This window comes from Halictus rubicundus, chromosome 8, assembly GCF_050948215.1.
Source record: "Halictus rubicundus isolate RS-2024b chromosome 8, iyHalRubi1_principal, whole genome shotgun sequence".
Taxonomy (NCBI): domain Eukaryota; kingdom Metazoa; phylum Arthropoda; class Insecta; order Hymenoptera; family Halictidae; genus Halictus; species Halictus rubicundus.
This window is the reverse complement of record NC_135156.1, coordinates 11,671,578-11,693,607: the sequence shown is the minus strand read 5'-3', so window position 1 is coordinate 11,693,607 and position 22,030 is coordinate 11,671,578. Positions and strand designations below refer to the sequence as shown.

The following is a 22,030-nucleotide window of genomic DNA, read 5'->3' as shown; positions in this document are numbered from 1 at the left end:
TCTCAAATAATGTTGACATAAATTTTAATAGACGATAACGATTATTGAAAACACATTAGATTGCGATTAGAAGAACCAGTGTTTGTAAATTCATTTAAAAACTTTACATGAGGAACCCAGAAATGTTTCAGCCATTTTTTATGAGAACACTTGAAACCGACAATATCTCTAAGATATTCTAATCATTTTTTTCTCTTTTCGTTGTCATCCTAAAATATGGTGCTCGCATGAACGTCGACAGTTTATTAATCACTGTTTAATGATTACTGTGCTGATAAGATTGTGCGTATAATAAAATCATGTTATTATTGCTATACCGTCAGATAACGTATACATATACGGAAGATCTATTTTCTAGGTTCTCGGAAGTACACTGCCTACAAGTAGCGCAGTTTATCTCCACGATACGAATAAAGGAAGCATTTTGGATGATAAAGTTACGTGGCACAGTCTTTGTGTACGAAAGCTAGTTGCTGTACATTTTGCTGAAAAACGAGGCGTAATAGCGCTAGCCGGTTGCAATAAATTTTCTGAGCGACAGAAATGTTCACTCAAAAGTTCTGCAAGATCACGCTGATCGAGGAACAAGTTAGATAAATAAAATGAACCGTTTCTTGTAAAACAATCGGCCAGTTGTACACGTGATTACATACATATGTTTATCTATATCGACTGATTGATAAATTGATACGATCTTATCATCCGTTTTGTTAAGTCGTCGTATTATATCTTCTGATCTGTGATCTCACTGAACAATGATACAGCTTATTTGTTGAACAATAAGTAATTCATTATTTCCAATGGTTTAATGTCCAATTGTTAGATTAATGTAATTTATATGTTAGACAGATCTTAATGATTTATATCTACGTTTTCTATACTAGCCGACTTATATTAAATAATTTTGACTCGTTTGTATAATTATTTATAATGGTATTACTGAAATAAGACACAATATCTAGAGGATGTTATTAAAATGAGAAATGCATTAGTTATTTAAACAGAGGTCTGGTATTCAGACAATCCCCAGATTCCTAAACGAAATTGCAGTTCTAAAATTTCATGTCAGCACAGATTGCGAGTCGTAAATGTCGCCCAGAGGTTACGTACTATCAGTAATACCAAATTATGACGACAGCTGATACTAATTTCTTTGATGACATTGCGAAATTCGCGGAGTCCTCGACGTTCCGTTCTGTGTCAAAAAGATATATCACACGGTCAAACAATTTAAAGTCAAGTAACGCCAATTATTCACATAAATTATTTGACCGAACTCTTTTTCATATCTTTTGGATACTGTCAAGGTATTCATGTTAGCTATGGAAGAAATATATTGCGTCACGTAGAACTGTAGGCTGTGTAAAGCTAAGTCCACACTGATGCAACATCGACGAACTTCTTCTTGTATTCAGTAAAAACAGAAAAAGGCAACAAAGAGTATACTAGTATATTCCTTTATAATAATAACGGGTACCGTGTACTCGAATGAAGAAGTATACTGAAAAATGTCTACAACTTCACGAATCGTAGAAGAAACAATCTGAGATCCGTCATTGTGGCGGACTCGGTAGTTCTGGTGTTAAGAGGATTCAGCAAAATTCGTTAGGGTCGTTAACACTAGAACTACCGATCCAGTCGAAATGACTGGTTCCTAATTTCTTCTTTCACAATTACAAAAATTATAAAAATGTTTTCATCAGAAATGTTGTCGTGTCAGACAGTAGAAGAAGTAGTAGTAGTCTTTAAGTAGTCAGAAGTAGTCTTGTCATTATTACAAAGCAATATACATAAGTCGTATTTATCACTCGGTAGTTCTAGTGTTAAAACGTGGTTGCGCACATGCTTGATCCCATCGCTATCAGTTAGGATCTCGGGGGTAGACTGACCATTTCACTAACTCCCCACTCCGCGGTTCAATGGCTTGGGACCGCGGTACTCTTCTTAACGGAGAGTGTCTACATGTCAGTTGGCATTGTTGCTCCAACAAGTAGCGTTCGTAACTGTCACATGGCGTGCGAGGATCCTGTGGTGACCGTGAAACAGGGCCAGCTCCGTGGCGCTGTCGACGAGAACGTCTATGGCGGAAAATTCCTCGCGTTCCGCGGGATCCCGTTCGCGAAACCGCCAACCGGTCCGCTCAGGTTCAAGGTAAACTTTTATTTCGGAGAACCTCCTCTGTCAATAGCGCCAATTGTCACCTACCAAACGTCAACACGCTGCAGTTGTTCCTCGTCACTTGTTGTTCGACACGTTAAAAGCCGCGCCAATTTTGTACGTCGCACACGAGCCTTTGCGTTCGCGTAAACGATCAGGCCTGCTAATAATCGAGTGCCGCATTTCATTAAAAATCTGGGAATCAGAAGGTCATTGATAAACCGATAAAATAATTTGTTATTGCATTCTGCTCTTCATCTCTGTCATCTTTCTCTAAATTTTCTTCTCTTCCTTGGAAGTTTCTTTAATTGACGTTTCGTCTTAATCGCTCGACTACTTTCTCCTCTCTCTAGCTACATGTAATACTTTCTCGAATGTGTTAGGTTGCTTCGTAAATGGCACGCCTTTCATTTATCGTAGGCTTAGATAAAAAAACTGGAAAAATCATAATCTTTTTTTTATCGTTCCAACCGATTGTAATCTAAAGAAATGTTTGTTTACTCATTGTCTAGCAAACTAGTCGGTCTTACATCTAAAAAAAAAAAACCTCGTCATTTGAACCAATTTTAAAAAGGTTATGCGATTTTTAAGAGAAATCAGGATCAGACTGCGGATCTTTGAAAAAAATGCGAAAAACATTTGTAATTCTATATTTCATTACAATGTTGTCAGTGATTTTCCAGTCGATAAATTAAGCTTGTTCTTCGTTCTGGTTGTTATAAAATAATTCACGAAAGTTGGAATTTGTATAAACATCCGCGGTCTAAGTATGATTATTAGCGTTCTATACATTTTCTCACGTTTTTTTACAAATCATAAGATAAAATCGAACGCTATTGCGTTCACCTTCTGGTTGCGATTATGCTTCTGCATTTCATGTTCCGAGGAAATTCGCATTACACAAGAAATGACTTCATCCACTTCACGATTTCCATCAACGTTAGTGTACAAAGTCCACAGAAATGGCAAGCGTTTGATACGAGAAGCAAAAGCTTCGATGATTTTACATAAATTCACACGTTTGACAGATCGAATTTGTAACAATGGTTTTGAAGGTGTCAAGATACACAATATTTTACATTTGTTTACAAGCGAATAAATCGAAATGTCGAGGAGACAGAACTTCGTGAATGAACTGCGAAGTTGAATGAAATGAATGGAAACAGTAATTACGATAATCACAGTAACACATGTTTTATACACGTTGACGTATTCCTTGGATAAATGTAGACGAAACTTCACGGGAATTTCTATCGTTCATTGATCATTTTAGCAGGTTCGATGTAATTTAACTCTACAATTTGTTAAATCTTTCCACTGCTTTAAATTGCAACTCCGTGCAAGAAAGGCCACGATCACTCGTGTACTATTACTTCAATTTGCTATGTCGCGTGTATCTGGATCGTGAACGTGAGCTCACTCCCACTGCATCATTCACTTTTGATGGTCTCTTCAAGGTCGCATGACCTGGGGAAGAGAAAGCCTGATTGTAGGAGTACGAAGGAAAAACTGAAACTAGATACGATGACGTTTTTGAAACTGTGACGCGCGTGAACTTGTGATACTGTTTCTCACGCATTATGAAAATAGTTACCGTGTGGCAATGATAATTAACAGGCGTTTTAACAAACATGCTAATCAAATGACTGTTTCGAAATTCAGTAATTATTCAGTTTAAAGATAAACGCACATCTAATGCATTACTGTTATCCAAGTTAGTTTATTTTCAAATTACTTGGTTTCTAGTTAGCAAGGTGGTTAAACTTCACTTTGGCAACCCAGAAATTTTTAACTTTTTACTATATAATCCCGTACATCTCGACGAGAAAATGCCAAAAATCGAAGTTTTAAGGCGAGGAATTCGCTGGCAGCTATTTGCAAAAATATTTTTCTTCCTTGAATGTGTTAGAACAACGCATGAGTTGGGATCCGATGAAAGTCGGTTCTGCGATCTTCATTTTCCTGAAATTTCAGAGGCATAGTATCGACCTTCGCCAGTCGATTCTCCGAGTTGAATTCACTGTGCTATATGCTCATCGATCTTGGACCAGCATACGCTAAAACTTGAATTGATGGTCTCCCGCGGATTGCGAAACGGCTCGAGCGTTCATAGATTATTTTGCGTACTCTGTGGTCTCACGGCCTGTTCGCACGACTATGCTAACTTCACATCGACGAAAAGATGATACAGAAAATTTCTTCAGTAGAATGAGCAAGCATTAAAACACACAAATGCGTAAGTGTACCTAGACTTTTTCATTTTATGCATGACAAAAATCGGTCAAATACAAAGCAGTAAAAACGTTTAAGAATTTCAAAATGCTGTTGCATTGTTTTCAATAAAATTATTATAAAAGGGAATAAACGTGTAGGTGGCTTCTCCGTCAATTTTCAGTTTGCCTAAAAATACGCAAACGATAAATAAGAAAATTAAATAATATTTCGTTTGACATTCTTTTATCGATACACGGAGAACGAGACACGACAGAGCACATCTAAACCGTTCGTTATCCTCATATTGACTTGTTAAAAATGATAAACACACTTATCTCATTTATTTCATTGTGATGTCCGGTCACAAAGTATGTTTGCTCACGTAACGTCGGTCTAGAGATTAGTATGAGGTTCGACGGCGACAGAAAATGTACTATAGCGAACAATCTTTATAAGCGATCTCGCCTGGTACCTTGTATTTGCCGAGTAATCTGCCGATATAGCAACGATCGTAAGAATTACTCGTTGCGAACCGAGTTTTAAATGAAAACATTATTTTATAAAAATGACAAGAATTCATCTATCGAAATTTTAATCGATTCCTTTTTATAGTATATACCCGAAGAAATGAATTTGTTGAATAATTTCTCATAAATTTCATAAATTCCTCTGCTGCCGCAAGAAAGACTCATTTTTGAAAGAAAAGTTACTTGCTACAATTATTTCGAATAACGAACATTAAACATTTACGGTCACACTGCATATGAATAAATCTCGTTAACGACATCGAATTGTTGGCGTGCAGAAATTAGAAAACGGTAATGGATATATTTCAATCGAAAAACAATTATCGTGTTTAACGATGATTTACAACAAATACATTAGGTTCGCGTTAATCGCAAAGTTTCCCGGAGCGACATAAATTAAGAAAAACAGGGCGAGATTTATTCACAAACGTAATACGCGAAATGCGCATTAATAGGATGCAAATTCGCCGTGTAATTGCAATAAATTAATTGGCGGTGAACATTCGATTGCGTTACGCGCTGGCGCGCATAAGGATGTTCTGAAAATTGGTAAAATCGGCGTCAGTTCACTGCATTGCAACATTTATGATTACCCGTATCTACGAGCTTATGGTATTACTGTATCGAATAGTTAGCGTGCTGTCTCTGATAGGGCAACATTGCACGTAGTCCAAGGACACCTTACTACACCTTATTGCACCTTCTCCGATGAATTTTCGAAATCCACTGCAGCCGCAAGAAGTTTTCCTTGCTTGTCAGACTGAATTACCATCTGCAACTTGCTGTTAGCAGCCTACACCCGTAATCACTGGCAATTGGGGCATTCAACAGACACATACACACAGAACTTAGGTTCGAGCGTTTGATAGCGTGGCCTCTCTTAAATGTTTCGATTCAGAAGCACTGTTTTTAACGATATCGCTGAGCATTTCGCGAAAATTCGCGCAGTCGACGCCTCGATCTGTGTGATCAAATGAATTCCTACTCCCACAATCAATTTTTTAATACTAACCATTGCCGGTCAAATGACCGGTTTCGAATTTTTTACTTTGTGATCATTGAAATTATAAAGATGCATCGATAGGAAATTATTGAATAAGTTGCCTTATTCAAACTCGTGGTGTAGTAAAAAATTGTACAGAGTTAAACAATCTTAAAGTTAGACAATCTTTTGTCAATGAATATTATCGAGTAGGATACGTGGCAAACTGAGGAGAAATAAAATTTTCATGTTTCTGTCTTTCGAATTGCAAAGTAGAAGAGGTGCGTTAAAATTGCAGTGAATTTGTTGGTTGGAAGTTTATATTGCTAAAACAGGCTCGTATTATATGACACGATTAAATATATGGGTCGAGGCGACCCAATAAGCTGTTCGTTGACCGATTAACTATTAAGCGGTCGCATCAACGGCGTGTTTAAAGGGAAATGTGATTGCGATAATGTCTGGCACACTGCTGGCCGCGTAAATTTCGCGCGACATTCAAATGTCTGTACTGAAAGAGGATGTTAATGCGCGGTTAATTAGTCGAATGTGCCGGTAAATCGTAATAGACCGCATTATGGCCGCTGCCTTCAGAAGCTGTACATACAGCCTATGTCAACTGTACAAAGGATCGGCTGTTTGATCGAGATATCCATTTTCGAAATGAGCATTCTGAAAATTATTATTATGCAGTGTAATGTCAACATACAGACCATCTGCAATGGGAACATTAACACAAATGTTTCCATGATTTATTTGTTCATAAAAAAGTCCTCGGGACTAATTGTCGAGATAAGATTACTTTTCTTCCAACTTAATTTTCTCCAGAGATTTCAAGATCAATATTTTATTTAGATCGAAGTACAGTCGCGTCGGTATTTAAGTTGACGCGGTCGAATTCGGAGTACACGATGTTGTTTTTTTTTTTTAATATGGTTTCTACTTGACATACCTAGTCTTCTGCTTCTGTTTACAGTAAGCATGGGTCTTTTTCTTGATATCCGTCCATGTAAATTTTGTTCATAAATGCGTGATTTAATTTGCGTAATGGATATCGGCAATGACAAATTTTCTTTCATTTGTCTCGCACTAATAAAGGGATTTTTTTTACTTCCTTAACAATTTGTCGATCTTGACGAGCAGATGTTTTTCTCTTCCTATCTGTTCTTATCATATTTTCAGGTTTACCCGCGTTTTTTGTATTAAAAATAAAAAATTTGTTTGCGTCAACTTACTTTCCGACTGGTGAAAATTTGACAAGAATTTTAGAAATTTGTCGTTACTACACTTTCCGCGATACACTTTCGTTTTGAAACTCTACAATTGTCTGTGGCACTACCCATGCTCACTGTAAACAGAAGCAGAAGACCAGGAAAGTCAAGTACAAATCATATTAAAAAAAAGAACAGCATCGCGTACTCCAAATTCGACCGCGTCAACTTAAAAACGACGCGACTGTATATACATGTATTAGTTTGCATATTATTTTAGAATAAAATATTTTAGAACATAGTATTATTCTTTTGGAGTAAACTATTTTAGAATATAATATTATTCTTCTAGAATAAAATACCTTGAGAAATTCGCATCAATATTTCCCAGCATTATCAAACAGCGATGAAGCTAAATTAAATATCTCAAATTTAATATTTAAATTGCGCTGTCTCGACGAGAGAATGTTCGATCAAAATCGTGACTGTGATGAATGGAGTTATTTATAAATATGCTGAAAGCAAAACTAGTTCATTAATTAATCAAACATGATAGGGAAATTAACAATATTTCAAGAAAAAATTGATACAATGATGAATGAGTCCTGTTAGAAAAAGAAAAACGCTGTTCGTTGCAACGTGGCAATTATGAATTAATTTAAATAGCATGATAAAGCATCGAAACACTTTCCAGTATATTGTATGACGAATATGAGGATGAAGCTTGCCAAGAAAATTTGTTCGATACTCGGAGATAATTTTCTTTATATTGTGCAATACGTTTGTCACTTGACGAACCTCATAATTTCCATGTAGAAAGAAGAAATTTGATATTTTCTATCGAATAAATAGTGTGGAAATTCTGTGGAGCTTCCAGTTTGACATAACAGCGAATTCTGATTTCCGTTTGGTTCTTTCAGGACCCCCAACCCCCTGAACCATGGACCGGGATAAGGGAAGCGAAGGAGTTTGGCAACTCCTGCGGCCAACTGGACTTTATGACACATCAAGTAATTGGCGACGACGACTGTCTGTATCTGAACGTTTACACGCCGACAATTGACGTGTCCTCGAAACGCACTGTAATGGTGTGGATCCATGGGGGTGGGTTTGTCAGTGGGGCCGGCGACAGCTCACTTTACGGGCCCGATTATATCATCCGGAAGGATGTCGTTCTGGTCACGATTAATTACAGAGTCGGAGTCTTCGGTGGGTATCCGATATTCGGTGGCATCTGCTCTGAAATTTTCACCCGTTCGTGCACACTATTTTCCTTAAACCTATTTAGACTTCAAGGGGGTATAATTTATTTAGATACAAATTTTCTTCTCTTTTCTAATGATTTTCGCCTCAATAATATTCACAAGTTCCGTGAAATTGGGAGTGAATTAGTTTCAGGTCTGACTGGGTTGTACTAGTATGACAGATATTTTTTCTACGCTTTTTTGCACGTATCGTTATGGAATTTAACACAATTGTGATTTTAAATCACGCGAAACTTGTGGTTGCGACTTTAAATTATGAGTAGTTATAAAATGACGAGTGATATAAAATTGCTATGCACATATGAAATCGGTTTGAGTTTCTCTACGCCCCACGTCAGACTTAATTTATCATTTGTAGACTGTAGATTTTATGTATGTATGACAAAAGCGGGTAGATGCAATTTAAAACAGTAGAAAAATTCGAATGATTACAGAAAATGGATATACTACTCTCGCGACGCGCTTTTTTACTTTGCATAAAAATCCGTCGGTAAACGATTCGACAAAAATTTCTTTCGTTCATAAATTATTTGTTGGCCATTCCAGGTTTCCTCAATTTAGAGACGGAAGAAGCGCCCGGCAATCAAGGTTTAAAGGACCAAGTAATGGCGTTGAAATGGGTGCAGGAAAATATCTCGAGTTTCGGCGGAGATCCCAACAATGTTACAATATTCGGAGAAAGCGCCGGCGGTGCATCCGTGCATTACTTATGCATATCTCCAATGTCTCAAGGTACGGTTTTCGATTTTTCGACGCGCCGGAGAATTTCCAGCGACGTTTACCCTCCATGCAACATTCAACCGGCTTCCCGAGAAAAATCCAATAATTCCGCTCTGTTACGCGAAATGCGTTTCGCAAAATTTTTCTCCCTGAAACGTCCAACAATGTCTATTAAACGGCGGACGATTTTCCTTAAAAATGGACCAGCGAGTTGCGGGTAAATTATTTTGTAATCTCCGAATACGAAAAAGATGCACAACGAGAAGCTGTTTCGTGGCACATGTAAAATTTCAGTTTTATAATTTCTATCAATTTTCACTATTTCTGACGCCAATGAATTTTTTCCTCGGATATATAGATACATGTTTGAACTATAAGCAAGCATTTTTACAATTGTATTTGTTTATTTATTGGACAGTTTGTAATCGTGCCAACCCGTTCAGCGTGTTATCCCTTATTTGCGTAACGAGGTTGCGAGAAAAGTTTAAAGTTAACTTTGACGTGTCGAACTTCGCCGCATCACGCTAAATAATTTATATCTTCGTTAATTTTGGGAACCCGACCAGAAAATGTTCAGAGTTCATTTCTGTCGTAATATCGATTCGTTGGACGCGCTTCACAAAAATCCTCCTGTACTTTTCATTTATTAAAATCGATACTGTTGTACCAGTTTTTCCTGTTCGCGGAACACGTTGTAGCGGCTAAATTAAAAAATAGCTTGCGTGGATCAGCGAAAACGAGTGGTCACGGTTATGTGCCAGACTGTTACGAAAATTACATTTCAGAATCAGCCAGCGTTTAGGCGCATCCTACTTTCGTTGTTCCGCTTCTGGGCGAGCACGGTCTATCCTCCTGTTTACTTCTACCCCATTGTGCTGAACCGCGAGCTCGTCTCGCTCGTATCTTTCCACCTCGGTCCCTCGAATTTTCCTATGGCCTGGCACCGAATACAGAAGATCGCCGAGCTTATTCGCGGATCCTTTTGCTTGCAGGTTTGTTCCACAAGGCGATCTCGCAGAGCGGGGTCTCGACGAATCCTTGGGCCATCTTGACCAAGAATGTCAAGAAGCATGCCATAGACCTGGCTGCCTTCCTCGGCAAGGAGACCACCGATCCCCAGGAAGTGGTCGAGTTCCTGAGGACGATAGAAACCCAGAAACTCGCCGAGGCGCACCAAAAGTTGCTCACCAAAAATGTAAATTCTCGAAACTTTCGGTATCTAATTCGTTTAGGTTGTTGCGATAAGAATTCTGATCTCCCGTTTAAACTTTACCGATTTTTCCGAGGTTGTTGGGTTCTCGAAAAGAACTCTATCTTCGTATTTAATCGCGGAAATAAATATATCTTTATTCAATTAAATACAAGCGGTTGCCGGCGGAGTTTTTCTTTGGGCAACTAATTCCAGTAGTCGAATGGACGATGTTGTGTTTACAAGTGTGGGTTTAAATTGAAATAGCCTTGTCTCCGACACGAGACGTGCTGTTCGCGAGAACGTTAACAATTTCTTGAAAGACGTTGTAAGTGTCTAGTCAAGCCGTAATATCGATATAGTCTCGGAGAGATCTAAGGACTATCTGCTGCCCCGAGGTCCGCTGTTCTTTTTCGTCACCTCGGTGGTGACGCTATTTTGTGGCCATGGGCCCGTTTTCGGGGGAAGAACCATCCCTATTCGTTAATTTGACTTGAGGGCGGAGGATCTTCTGGAACGGCCCTCACCGGTGGAGGAGGAAGTCCCACCTCAAGTCAAATAAGGAAGAGTTCCCAAAATGCGATTTATGGGACCCCGGAACAGCGCGACGAAGGCCTAAGTGGCCCACGTAAGCCGTGCTAGCCAAGTGGCTAGCAGCTAATTTATTGCCCCTTGGCCGAGGTCCGGTGACGAAGACCAAGGGCTGGAAAAACGTGCGTTTACTGTCTCTGGTTTTCGTCCGTTTGACGAAAACCAGAGACACGGTTATTGGGGTTGTAGCGAAACCCGAGCGTACCTCGCGTCGTGCGGAAGAGGATTTACGACCCCTTGGCCGCCGCGTGTAGTGGGCCATAAGGCCCGCTGTGTCCGAATCCGGAACCCTCAAGTACCTCGCGGACGGTACACGGTGTGAGGGTCGCACGGATTGACTTATGGCCACTTTTCCAATGCCATCAGCTCGAATCCTCAAGCGCCTCGCGTGCGGCAACTCAAGGATTAGCATTCTTCGTGATTAGTCGAAGGACGGACAAAAATCGGAAAAGGGCCTTCAACGACATCTGGAGAACGTGAAATTACGCCGTAAAAATAAAACTACGGTATTCTACGGGGGCCGCGGCATGCATCCTCTCGGAACCGTACATGCTCCCCCCGTTGAACTATACAAGTAGTTCAAAAAATCGCGCAATGTCGTTAATTACGATAAATCGAAAGGAACATCACATAACATAAACGTAAATCAAAAACTAAATATAAAGAAAAACCGATATACAAAACGATACGTAAAAATACGAAATATTCGAGAAACACGTAAAACGAACGAAACATAAACGCGTATAATATACTAATAATATGTGTCTAAAACTAAAATGCATAAATGATAAACGAAATACAAACGAAATATTAAAAATTCGAAAATTAAGGTTTCACGGGCTCGATCGGTAAAGGCGCGAGGTGTCGAGTGTTGCGTTTGTACGTGCCGTGAGTTGTGCGTACAGTTACCGCGCGTATTATGTCATCCTTGCCTGGATGAACCTCGATGACCCTTCCGATGTTCCATTGGAGTGGTGGCAAGTTGTCGTCCTTTAACACGACAATCGTCCCTTCCTTGATGTCATGTGAACCCTTTGTCCATTTTGCTCGTACGTTTAGGTGGTTGATATATTCCTTGTACCACCGGCTCCAAAAGTCCTGTTTTACCCTTTGAATATGTTGCCAGGTGGAAAGCCGATTGGTAGCTGTCTTGGTAAAATCGACTTCTGGTATGCTCGTCATTACGCCACCAATTAAAAAATGACCGGGAGTCAGGGCGGATAGGTCGTTAGGGTCTGAAGAAAGGGGTGTCAAAGGACGTGAATTTAGGATTGCCTCGATTTCGGTAGTAAAAGTCGCAAATTGTTCATACGTAAATAATTCGTCGCCGACAACGCGACGTAGGTGGTGTTTGAATGACTTTACCACTGCCTCCCACAATCCCCCGAAATGGGGAGACAGCGGAGGTGTGAAGTGCCACGTAATCTCTTTTTCTAAGATATATTGACGGATTTCTTCATTTTCGCTTAAGGTCCGAAGCAAATCCGTCATCTCATTTTTCGCACCGACAAAATTTGTTCCGTTATCGGAATAAATGTTCCGACAAATGCCGCGTCGCGCAATAAAACGTTTTAATGCGGCTAAAAAGGCTTCCGAGCTCATGTCGCTGACGACTTCCAAATGTACGGCTTTTGTCGCGAAGCAGACAAACACAGTAACGTAAATCTTAATACGGTTACGGTTGCGGTATCGTCGTTCCTTTATATAAAAAGGACCGCAACAATCGACTCCGACATTCGTAAATGGTCGGGATCGCGAAACTCTAGCGGCCGGTAGATTCCCCATGACATAATTAGTCATCGGAGGATTACATCGAAAACATTTTATACATTGGCGGATAATTTTTCGCGTTATGTTTTTCCCATCGATGGGCCAATACAATTGTCGAACGTGGTAAAGAGTAGCTGTCAAACCCGAATGATAACCTTGTACATGAGATTCGCGAATAATGAGATCGGTAATATGATTATTTTTCGGAAGAAGAATCGGATGCATTTGATTAAACGGTAAATTCGAATTTTGTAAACGACCTCCAACACGTAAAATTCCCCTTTCGTCGACAAATGGGGATAACGGTAGCAACTTGCTTTTTGAATTTAATTGCGAACTCGTTTTTAAATCCTGCAATTCTTGAGCAAATGATTGCTGCTGAGTTAGCGAGATAATTTTTTCTTTCGCGCGTTGCAGTTCTTCGACAGAAAGATGTCCGGTGATTCGGGGTCTCGATATGAAACGTAGACAATAAGCGATGACTCTGGTTAATCGGCGGATACACGAATATTTACTTAAAATTTCCAAAGGTTGTACGGTGGTGGAGATTAAACACGTAAGTTTTCGTACTTCCGGTAAAACTTCTGGAATTTCGAAATGCGAAATTGGCCAAAATGTTTCGTCTAATTTCAGCCACGGTGGCCCATAACGCCAGAGACTGTTTGCCATGAAATTTTTAACGTTAGAGCCGCGTGAGAGTAAATCGGCAGGATTATCGATCGATCGAATATGTCGCCATGTCTTAATATCTGTCGTTTCTTGAATATTGGCAACCCGGTTCGCGACAAAGGTTTTTAATGTATTCGGAGACCGTTGTAACCAATGAAGAACAATTGTAGAATCCGTCCACAATACGGTAGAGTGGATTTCCCTTCGGATTATTTGTTTAACATTGGTATACAGTTCGGCAAGCAATTTAGCTCCACATAACTCTAATCGCGCTAAACTAATGGTTTTTAGCGGAGCTATGCGGGATTTGGCACAAATCAAATGAACTGCGATATTTCCAGACATGGATATAGTGCGTAGATAGATATTGGCTCCGTATGCGCGCTCACTAGCGTCACAAAAGCCATGCATTTCAATTCGTTTAACTTCGTGTTGCGAAATATGCCGTGTAAAAGTGAAATCTTTTAACAACCTTAACTGCGCTTGATAATTCGACCACTCGGTTTGGATATCTGCAGGTAAGGATTCGTCCCAATCTAGTCGCAGTTGCCATAAACGTTGCATAAGTATTTTCGCGCTTACTGTTACAGGTCCAAGGAGACCTAATGGGTCAAATATTTTGGCAATAGACGAAAGGATTATGCGTTTAGTATGCGTTTGCCTGTTGTCAATAGATACGGTATATCTAATTGAATCGTCACGTGGATTCCAGATCACGCCGAGGGTCTTGACGGATTCATCGCCGAAATACTTCGGATGAATCTGATCTTCCGATAGTTCTGATAATAAATTTGGGTCATTCGATACCCACTGTCGAATGTTAAGTTCCCCTTTCTTCAACAAATTAATAATATCGTTACGTAATTTACGGGCTTCGCGGAATGTTGCAGCACCGGTCAAAAGATCATCAACGTAAATGTCCCCTTTAATGACCTCGGATGCTGCGGGATAATTGTCCGATTCGTCGTTCGCTAATTGGTGTAAACACCGTATTGCCAAGTATGGGGCTGAAGCTACACCGAAAGTGACTGTATTGAGCTCGTATGTAGAAATTTCGTTTTTGTCGTTCCGCCAAAGAATCCGTTGATACGGACGATCTTCGGGACGTACGAGAAATTGCCGATACATCTTCTCAATATCCCCGGTTAGCACGTATGCATGACTTCGAAATCGCAATAATAAAGAGAAGAGATCGTCCTGAATCGTCGGACCAACTTCGAGTGCATCATTTAACGATATACCGGTATCCGATTTAGCCGACGCATCGAACACAACTCGACATTTCGTCGTCGAGCTGGTGGGTTTGATGACGGCGTGATGCGGTAAGTAGAAACCGAAAGAATTGTCGGGTGAGTCTATCTGTGTCATATGACCTAACGTGATGTACTCATTTATAATCGCGGTATATTCCGTCTTTAGATCGGGATTTCGAGCGAATCTGCGTTCTAAAGACATAAATCGGTTTAATGCTTGTGTTCGGGATTCGCCGATGTCTCGCTTCTTCTCGTTGAACGGAAGCGCGACAACGTATCTCCCGGATTGTTCGCGTGCAACGGTACGGATAAAATGGGATTCCACTTCATTTTCAATTGCCGACAAGTGATATTGTTGTGGTCCCTCTTCGATTTCCCAGAATTGTCTAAGATCGAAATTAACGGTATTGAGGAATGTTCGCGTTTTTCCGATAGAAACAGTAGGTGCGCTCCCCCCGATGACCCATCCGAATTGGGTTTTGTGCAAAATCAAATCTGGTTTTCCCTTCGATTGAATCTGCAGTTGACCGATACTGAAACTAGATAATGTTGGTCCTGTTCCAATCAACATATCTACAGGGGAAGGCTTGTGAAAATGAGGATCCGCAAGAATAATATTCGAAGGAATTCGTAATTTACTGCGATTTATTTGGTGGTCTGGTAAGTGTCCTGCGATACGCGGTATGATAAAAAAATCGAGAGTGCGAGAAAATTTATTTAATCGAGACATAATCTTGACCTTTACAATCCGACTCGTAACCGTTTGAAGTTCATTCAACACATCGATATTCACCATTTGCATGTTAGTAGGTAGATTTAATTTTGCTGCAAATTCTTCGGTTATTAGGTTCGCGTTAGAACACGTATCTAATAAAGTGCGACATTCGATAGGTTGTTCTTGGTTGTCAAATGCACGTACGATTGCAGTCGTTAACAACCCGTGAGTAGCTCCGTCTGTTATTAAAGTTTGATGATTTTCGAATTTGGTCGGAATATCGATGTGGTTAGTCTGGCGTCATTCTTGATTGTTTAATTGCGGATCCGAACGAGATTTGATTTTTTCCAAAGGTGCGTGCGCGGTTTTATGCAGTCGTGAATTGTGTTTTAATTTGCAAAATTGGCATGTCCCCAACCTGCATTTATCCACCGAATGACCGGGCAACAGACAGTTCAAACATAATTTCGCATTTTTCACGGCTTCGATACGCTTTTCTATATTCATGTCTAGAAAATGAGGACATTGATACGTACGGTGCCCTTCGTTTTTGCAAAAAGAACAGGGCCATACTCGCGCCTGAGTTGCAAAGGCGGTCCGGCGTTGAAATTTCGGTGACGGAGGAGGTGAATTTCGCGATCGCGTTTGTCGAATGTACTGATTTTCACGTTTGTAGCTCGTAGGGCGAGACGACGTATATACGGGCGGTTTATTCATACATGCAATCGATGCATAATCCTGCGATTGGTGGGAAGCATTATGTAAGTGTTTGAATATGTCGTTTACTTTCGGAACTTCTGTGTCTATTAACGTATGCTCCCACGTCTTTCGCGTTTCGTCTCCCATCCGAGAAATGACAATGCTAGTTAAGAGATCATTAGCTATGTCTTCCCATGTTCTGCCTAAAGCTTCTAACGATCGAATATGAAGTTGCATATGCCGAACTAATTCTCGAATCGCGTCAGAAGAGTCATTTTTCATGAACGGGGTTTCCCGTAATAACGTCGCATGTCGCAGAACTAATACGCGTTTATTGTTGTATATTTCTGTTAAGTGGTTCCATACCACGTCGTAATTTTCTTCGCTTATTGTGAACGCTTCTATCGATTCTTTGGCTTCCCCGGTTAACGACAAAGTGAGATACGTTAATTTTTGTATCTTTCTCAGACTTGTGTCTGAATCGATCATCGATAAAAATGCATCGCGGAACGTTACCCATTTCTCTATTCTTCCGTCAAATTTTGGCAAATTGATGTTTGGTAGGTTTACAGAAATTTTATTCGCGGTTATTTTATGTTCGGATAAACTAACATTTTTATCATCATTCGGTTTGATTGACAGCGAATCTTGGAGCTCGAGAGCTGCCGCAAGAACTTCGTCATACGCATTCGTTATTTCCTCACGTTCTGATTCTATGGCATCATAATCCTCGGTTAACATACCCAGTTCGTCTTGGTTGTCGTTAAATTTTAGAAAAAGAGATCGGATTCGATTTATGCGTTCTTGTAATTTAATAAGTTCTCTTTTTGATTCTGTGAATGACTCGACAAATTTACCTAATGAGGTGATTTGAGCTTTAAAATAACTTCGATTCTGTTTAATCGAACGAACTTGTTTTTCAATCGCTTTGTCGGCTTTCTCGATATGTGCCATTTTTACCACGAAATTCGAGACAGGGAAACGAAAGGATAAATGGGAAATTTAATTGGCGCGAAAATTAAACGAGCCTACCTTCGCCGGTGTCGTCGTCCACGGAGTTGTCCCTGGTCACGATAATGCAGGAACGTCTCTGGAGTTTCGGAGGTTGACTGCTGACGTCGTCGTCCACGGAGTTGTCCCTGGTCACGATAATGCAGGAACGTCTCTGGAGCTTCGGAGGTTGACTGCTGATGCTGTCGTCCACGGAGTTGTCTCTGGTCACGGTATTGCCAAAGATGTTGAACTTCACAAAGTTCGTATGCGAATATGTTCATTGACCGACACTTTATTCACTCCAATTACGCCACTGGATCCGGTTCGAAGGACCATGTGTTGGGTTCTCGAAAAGAACTCTATCTTCGTATTTAATCGCGGAAATAAATATATCTTTATTCAATTAAATACAAGCGGTTGCCGGCGGAGTTTTTCTTTGGGCAACTAATTCCAGTAGTCGAATGGACGATGTTGTGTTTACAAGTGTGGGTTTAAATTGAAATAGCCTTGTCTCCGACACGAGACGTGCTGTTCGCGAGAACGTTAACAATTTCTTGAAAGACGTTGTAAGTGTCTAGTCAAGCCGTAATATCGATATAGTCTCGGAGAGATCTAAGGACTATCTGCTGCCCCGAGGTCCGCTGTTCTTTTTCGTCACCTCGGTGGTGACGCTATTTTGTGGCCATGGGCCCGTTTTCGGGGGAAGAACCATCCCTATTCGTTAATTTGACTTGAGGGCGGAGGATCTTCTGGAACGGCCCTCACCGGTGGAGGAGGAAGTCCCACCTCAAGTCAAATAAGGAAGAGTTCCCAAAATGCGATTTATGGGACCCCGGAACAGCGCGACGAAGGCCTAAGTGGCCCACGTAAGCCGTGCTAGCCAAGTGGCTAGCAGCTAATTTATTGCCCCTTGGCCGAGGTCCGGTGACGAAGACCAAGGGCTGGAAAAACGTGCGTTTACTGTCTCTGGTTTTCGTCCGTTTGACGAAAACCAGAGACACGGTTATTGGGGTTGTAGCGAAACCCGAGCGTACCTCGCGTCGTGCGGAAGAGGATTTACGACCCCTTGGCCGCCGCGTGTAGTGGGCCATAAGGCCCGCTGTGTCCGAATCCGGAACCCTCAAGTACCTCGCGGACGGTACACGGTGTGAGGGTCGCACGGATTGACTTATGGCCACTTTTCCAATGCCATCAGCTCGAATCCTCAAGCGCCTCGCGTGCGGCAACTCAAGGATTAGCATTCTTCGTGATTAGTCGAAGGACGGACAAAAATCGGAAAAGGGCCTTCAACGACATCTGGAGAACGTGAAATTACGCCGTAAAAATAAAACTACGGTATTCTACGGGGGCCGCGGCATGCATCCTCTCGGAACCGTACAGAGGTTGTTGCAAAAATAATTGTGGTCTCCCGTGACGTTTTGTCTACTGCGGATTTGTGCATTTAATTGTCTCGGTGTTGAATCCTTCGTCGACAAAAGGCGAGGCTTCGACGCTGAAAGCATGGGTTAATTGAAAAACTGTAGACGCGGAGAATACGTTCGAGGTTCCGAGGACGATACACTCGCGCGAAAGCACGTGTCACCGTTCAGCAAAGTCCTTTCACGCGAGAGAGGTAAACTTCGTAAAGATCGAGCAACAGTGCCAAGTAAAACTCGTTCCATTCGCGGAACGAACTCTGGATTCAGCAGCTCCTCGGTTCTGTTTTCGTTAAATGAGAAGCTGAGGTCGTGTTCTTCAGCTGCTCGCTCGCCTCTATCTTGATTTCTCAACGATATTGCATTCCGAGAGCCCAGCATGCCATTCAAATGTTACGAACATTCTTTTCGAACGGATTTGCTTCGAATTATTAACACTAGGTTCACGGGACCCGTCAAAATGACGGGCTCTAAAATTCTCAATTCACAATTGTCGAAATTGTAAAGTTTAATCGTTTCATCGGGCGTATATTGTAAAAGAAATGGTTAAAAATTTGGATAGATACAATTTCGTTATTTTTACAAAGTAATGTAGAATAGGCATATTTAGTGCCCCGTAAACCGAGTGTTAATAATCTGAGCGTGCATATAGCAGGCTTCTTAAAACGTACTCCGTAAATCTTGGGTCTTATCGAACTGCATCCGTCCCTGGATTTCTGTGGCATTTTATTTACGCGATAAACAATCTCTCGATTTACGTGGCATTTTTTGTTACACGCGCGGTTTCAATTTACGCGGTTCCTTTTTTTCCTCTTCCATTATCGGTGATTACTTGTTGCATGTACCGCGCTCTTTTTTAAACATTTTTTTACGCATTCGTGGACTCTTTGTAACGTGGTTATCTTCCGCGTAAAAAAGGGTTAATTTGAGGAAATTCAACTACCAGTGTAATTATGAAATGATCGATTTTGAGACTGTATCGGGGATAATCAACGTGCGACTTGCCGCGGAAGTGGGGAGGAATTTTTCACAAATATCGTGTACACATCCCTTCTACATATATTGAAACAATATTTACTGCATAGAAGAGGGACATTCGTTGACCCCGTCTAACGAATAATGATCACCAATCGGGAACATTAATATTGATTCACTAAAATGGAGCTCTCGTTATTGTGTGTTTTTCAGAAGTCATATGTCATGATCGGATTATTCGGGCCAACTGTCGACAGCAAATCGTCGAACCCGTTCATGCCGCAGCATCCGTCAATTCAGATGAAATCTGGAGTCAAAGTACCCTTGTTAATAGGCAACAACGACAAGGAAGGAACCCTCTTCGTAAGCAGTAAGTTGGAACTAATTTTAATCGAACTATACAATATCGAGCAAACATTTTGTGAAACTGAAAAGAGAATTCTCCCCCTTAGAAAATATTGGAAGCTTGAAAGGGCTTTTAAACCTCCTCGAGGAACCTTATTTCAAAGCAAGACCAAAGTTTAATTTACTATTAGATAAAAGTTTAATATTAAGTATTAAATAAACAGAACTATTGGACTTTCCTTGCAAATTCGTTTCGATTGTGAAAAATTTCACATTAATTATAAAATGAATGAAAGATACATAACAATAAAGTTAATAGGTTTGCGTTTGATTCACAGTTATACATTTATATATTTATAGGTTTAATATATTCAGATCTTAAAAAGACTATGGAAACGCTGAACACTGAATTTGAGAGGGCCTTGCACCCAGAAATGGAAGAGACGTTGGAGATGGACGAGGTCTCTCCTGATCAGTTAAAACGCTTATACTTCGGCAATGAGACGATCAACATGGAGAGTCAAGAATCCTATGCGTGCTATTTTAGCGACCTGATGTTCATCAGGGGAATTCACGATACCGTCAAACTTCAAGCTGAGAAGAACTTGCCCACATACTTTTATAGATTCACCTTCGACCCTGAGATCTCCATAACCAAACGGAGACTTGGCATCACAGCTAAAGGTACAATATATTCCATCAACTTAACTAATTTGCCGATTTTATGCATATTTCTGACGAAATTGAACCGGCGACCTTCCGATTTCACTACAGTTTTCTTTCGATATAAGACGATTGCTCGGGATCGGCTTTCGTCATATTTCGGATGAAGAAGAATTTTTTTTATAAGAATCTAAGAATCCCAATATCGAGTTTTTAACCAATAAAAAAATAATTCGAACGTTTCTATAACATGGAGGTTTTACTAAAACATAATTTTAACGTATCCGTAATATACAGAATTAATTGAAAAATGATTTGGGCGTTTCTCAATTTATATTCTTTCGCGAACACTTTGATCGAGTGCAAAAATTCCTCTATGTTCGTGTAGTCTTTGCAGAGTGAACGATAAAGTATAATTATGCGAAGTCAGAAAAGAATTATCGGTGTTTCCGGTAAAAAAAAAAAGTGCACGGACTCGAGCAGCGGTTTATGAAGAAACAGCAATGTAATCGTCATAAATTGTAACTGCAAAGGGAAAAGTGAACAGTTTATCTCGACGGTGATTGCTCAATTTTATGAGCTGGTGTACGTTTGTTTTGCAGGAGCGACGCACGCGGAGGAACTGATTTTCCAGTTTTATCCCTACTTGCTGAAGGCAATGGGTATACCTCCACCAGAACCCGGAACCAAGGAATATAATGTCGTCGAATACCTCACGCAGATGTGGACTGACTTCGCGAAAACTGGGTAGGTCTCGCAAATAGCTTGCAAACCAATTGTTGGCTGACCGATCGTTGAAAATTCTTCAAAAATTAAAATTTCAACAATTCTCTCTCTTGCTCAAGAAACCCAACACCAATGACCACAAACCTAATCCCCACGCTCTGGAAACCGATCGAGAAGGGAGACACCATCCAGTACATGAACATCGGCGAGAAACTTCGCATGGAGAGCATAAAACTGGAGGACCATACGTCCAACTGGAAGTTTATGAAGAATAAATTGTAACGATTAGATTGTTGTCAACGGTTGTTTGTACATACGTGTATATCTAATTCATTTATCTACTTCAAGAGCTTGAACGTGAAAAAAATCTTGTAAAACAGAATTCTCGGATAGTAAAGATAATGGAAACTGAGAAGTTACGATCTTTTTGATTGAAAATAAAATTCGTACAATAATGCGTTTTCTTTTGGCTTCGAGAACGATAAATTGATTTTTAAAAATATTATTAACTTTTGGGAGATACGGAAATGTTTCCGATGCGGAAACGAATAATTTTATATAATTAATAAAGTTCCAATTTTTTTCAAGAAACGGTATTCTATGCTTCTTCGTGATCTCATCCCTGTAATAAATATCTTTCTAGGAATTACTTCGTGTTTAACCATCGTTCGAAGTATTAAACATTTATCAGCTGTTAAACGAATAATTCTGCGCTGCGTGAGTGGCGGTCTTAGTGCAGTAAAAAATCTATTTTTCGGAAGATTGAAACTCTTTTAGGCGACAGCGTAATGGTAAGTAAGATATTTCCTTATGAATTCGAGGAAACAACAATGATAAGTTATGTAGAAAAGTTTGCAACGCAGGAAAAAACAGTTTATCCTACAACAAGGAAACGAGGAAAAACGGCGACGTAACTAAATCTTGTAACTAGTCACCATAGCGTCCGATTTC

General features: G+C 40.3%; 2 protein-coding genes across 14 annotated transcripts in view; one reads left to right on the top strand and one right to left on the bottom strand.

The window, feature by feature from the left end:
* Dh31-r (Diuretic hormone 31 Receptor) overlaps nucleotides 1–22,030 on the bottom strand; it is a 147,042-nt gene that overhangs the window by 34,192 nt on the left and 90,820 nt on the right. The window lies entirely within an intron of this gene.
* Nucleotides 1,956–21,670, top strand: LOC143356086 (juvenile hormone esterase). 2 transcript variants are annotated; one of them, XM_076791481.1, is made up of 8 exons: nucleotides 1,956–2,151; nucleotides 8,012–8,300; nucleotides 8,903–9,088; nucleotides 10,069–10,271; nucleotides 19,559–19,715; nucleotides 20,066–20,374; nucleotides 20,956–21,100; nucleotides 21,199–21,670. In XM_076791481.1, exons 1-8 carry the CDS (start codon nucleotides 1,963–1,965, stop codon nucleotides 21,359–21,361), a joined length of 1,641 nt encoding a protein of 546 aa, XP_076647596.1. In that variant the 5' UTR covers nucleotides 1,956–1,962; the 3' UTR covers nucleotides 21,362–21,670. The 2 variants fall into 2 exon arrangements, with proteins under 2 accessions (XP_076647596.1, XP_076647595.1); XM_076791480.1 differs by having other exon boundaries at nucleotides 20,051–20,374.

Coding starts and splice junctions, on each gene's coding strand:
- LOC143356086 (XM_076791480.1), top strand. CDS start 1,963: ATGTCAGTTGGCATTGTTGCTCCAACAAGTAGCGTTCGTAACTGTCAC. Junction 2,152..8,011: donor CCGGTCCGCTCAGGTTCAAG/GTAAACTTTTAT, acceptor TGGTTCTTTCAG/GACCCCCAACCCCCTGAACC. Junction 8,301..8,902: donor TTACAGAGTCGGAGTCTTCG/GTGGGTATCCGA, acceptor TGGCCATTCCAG/GTTTCCTCAATTTAGAGACG.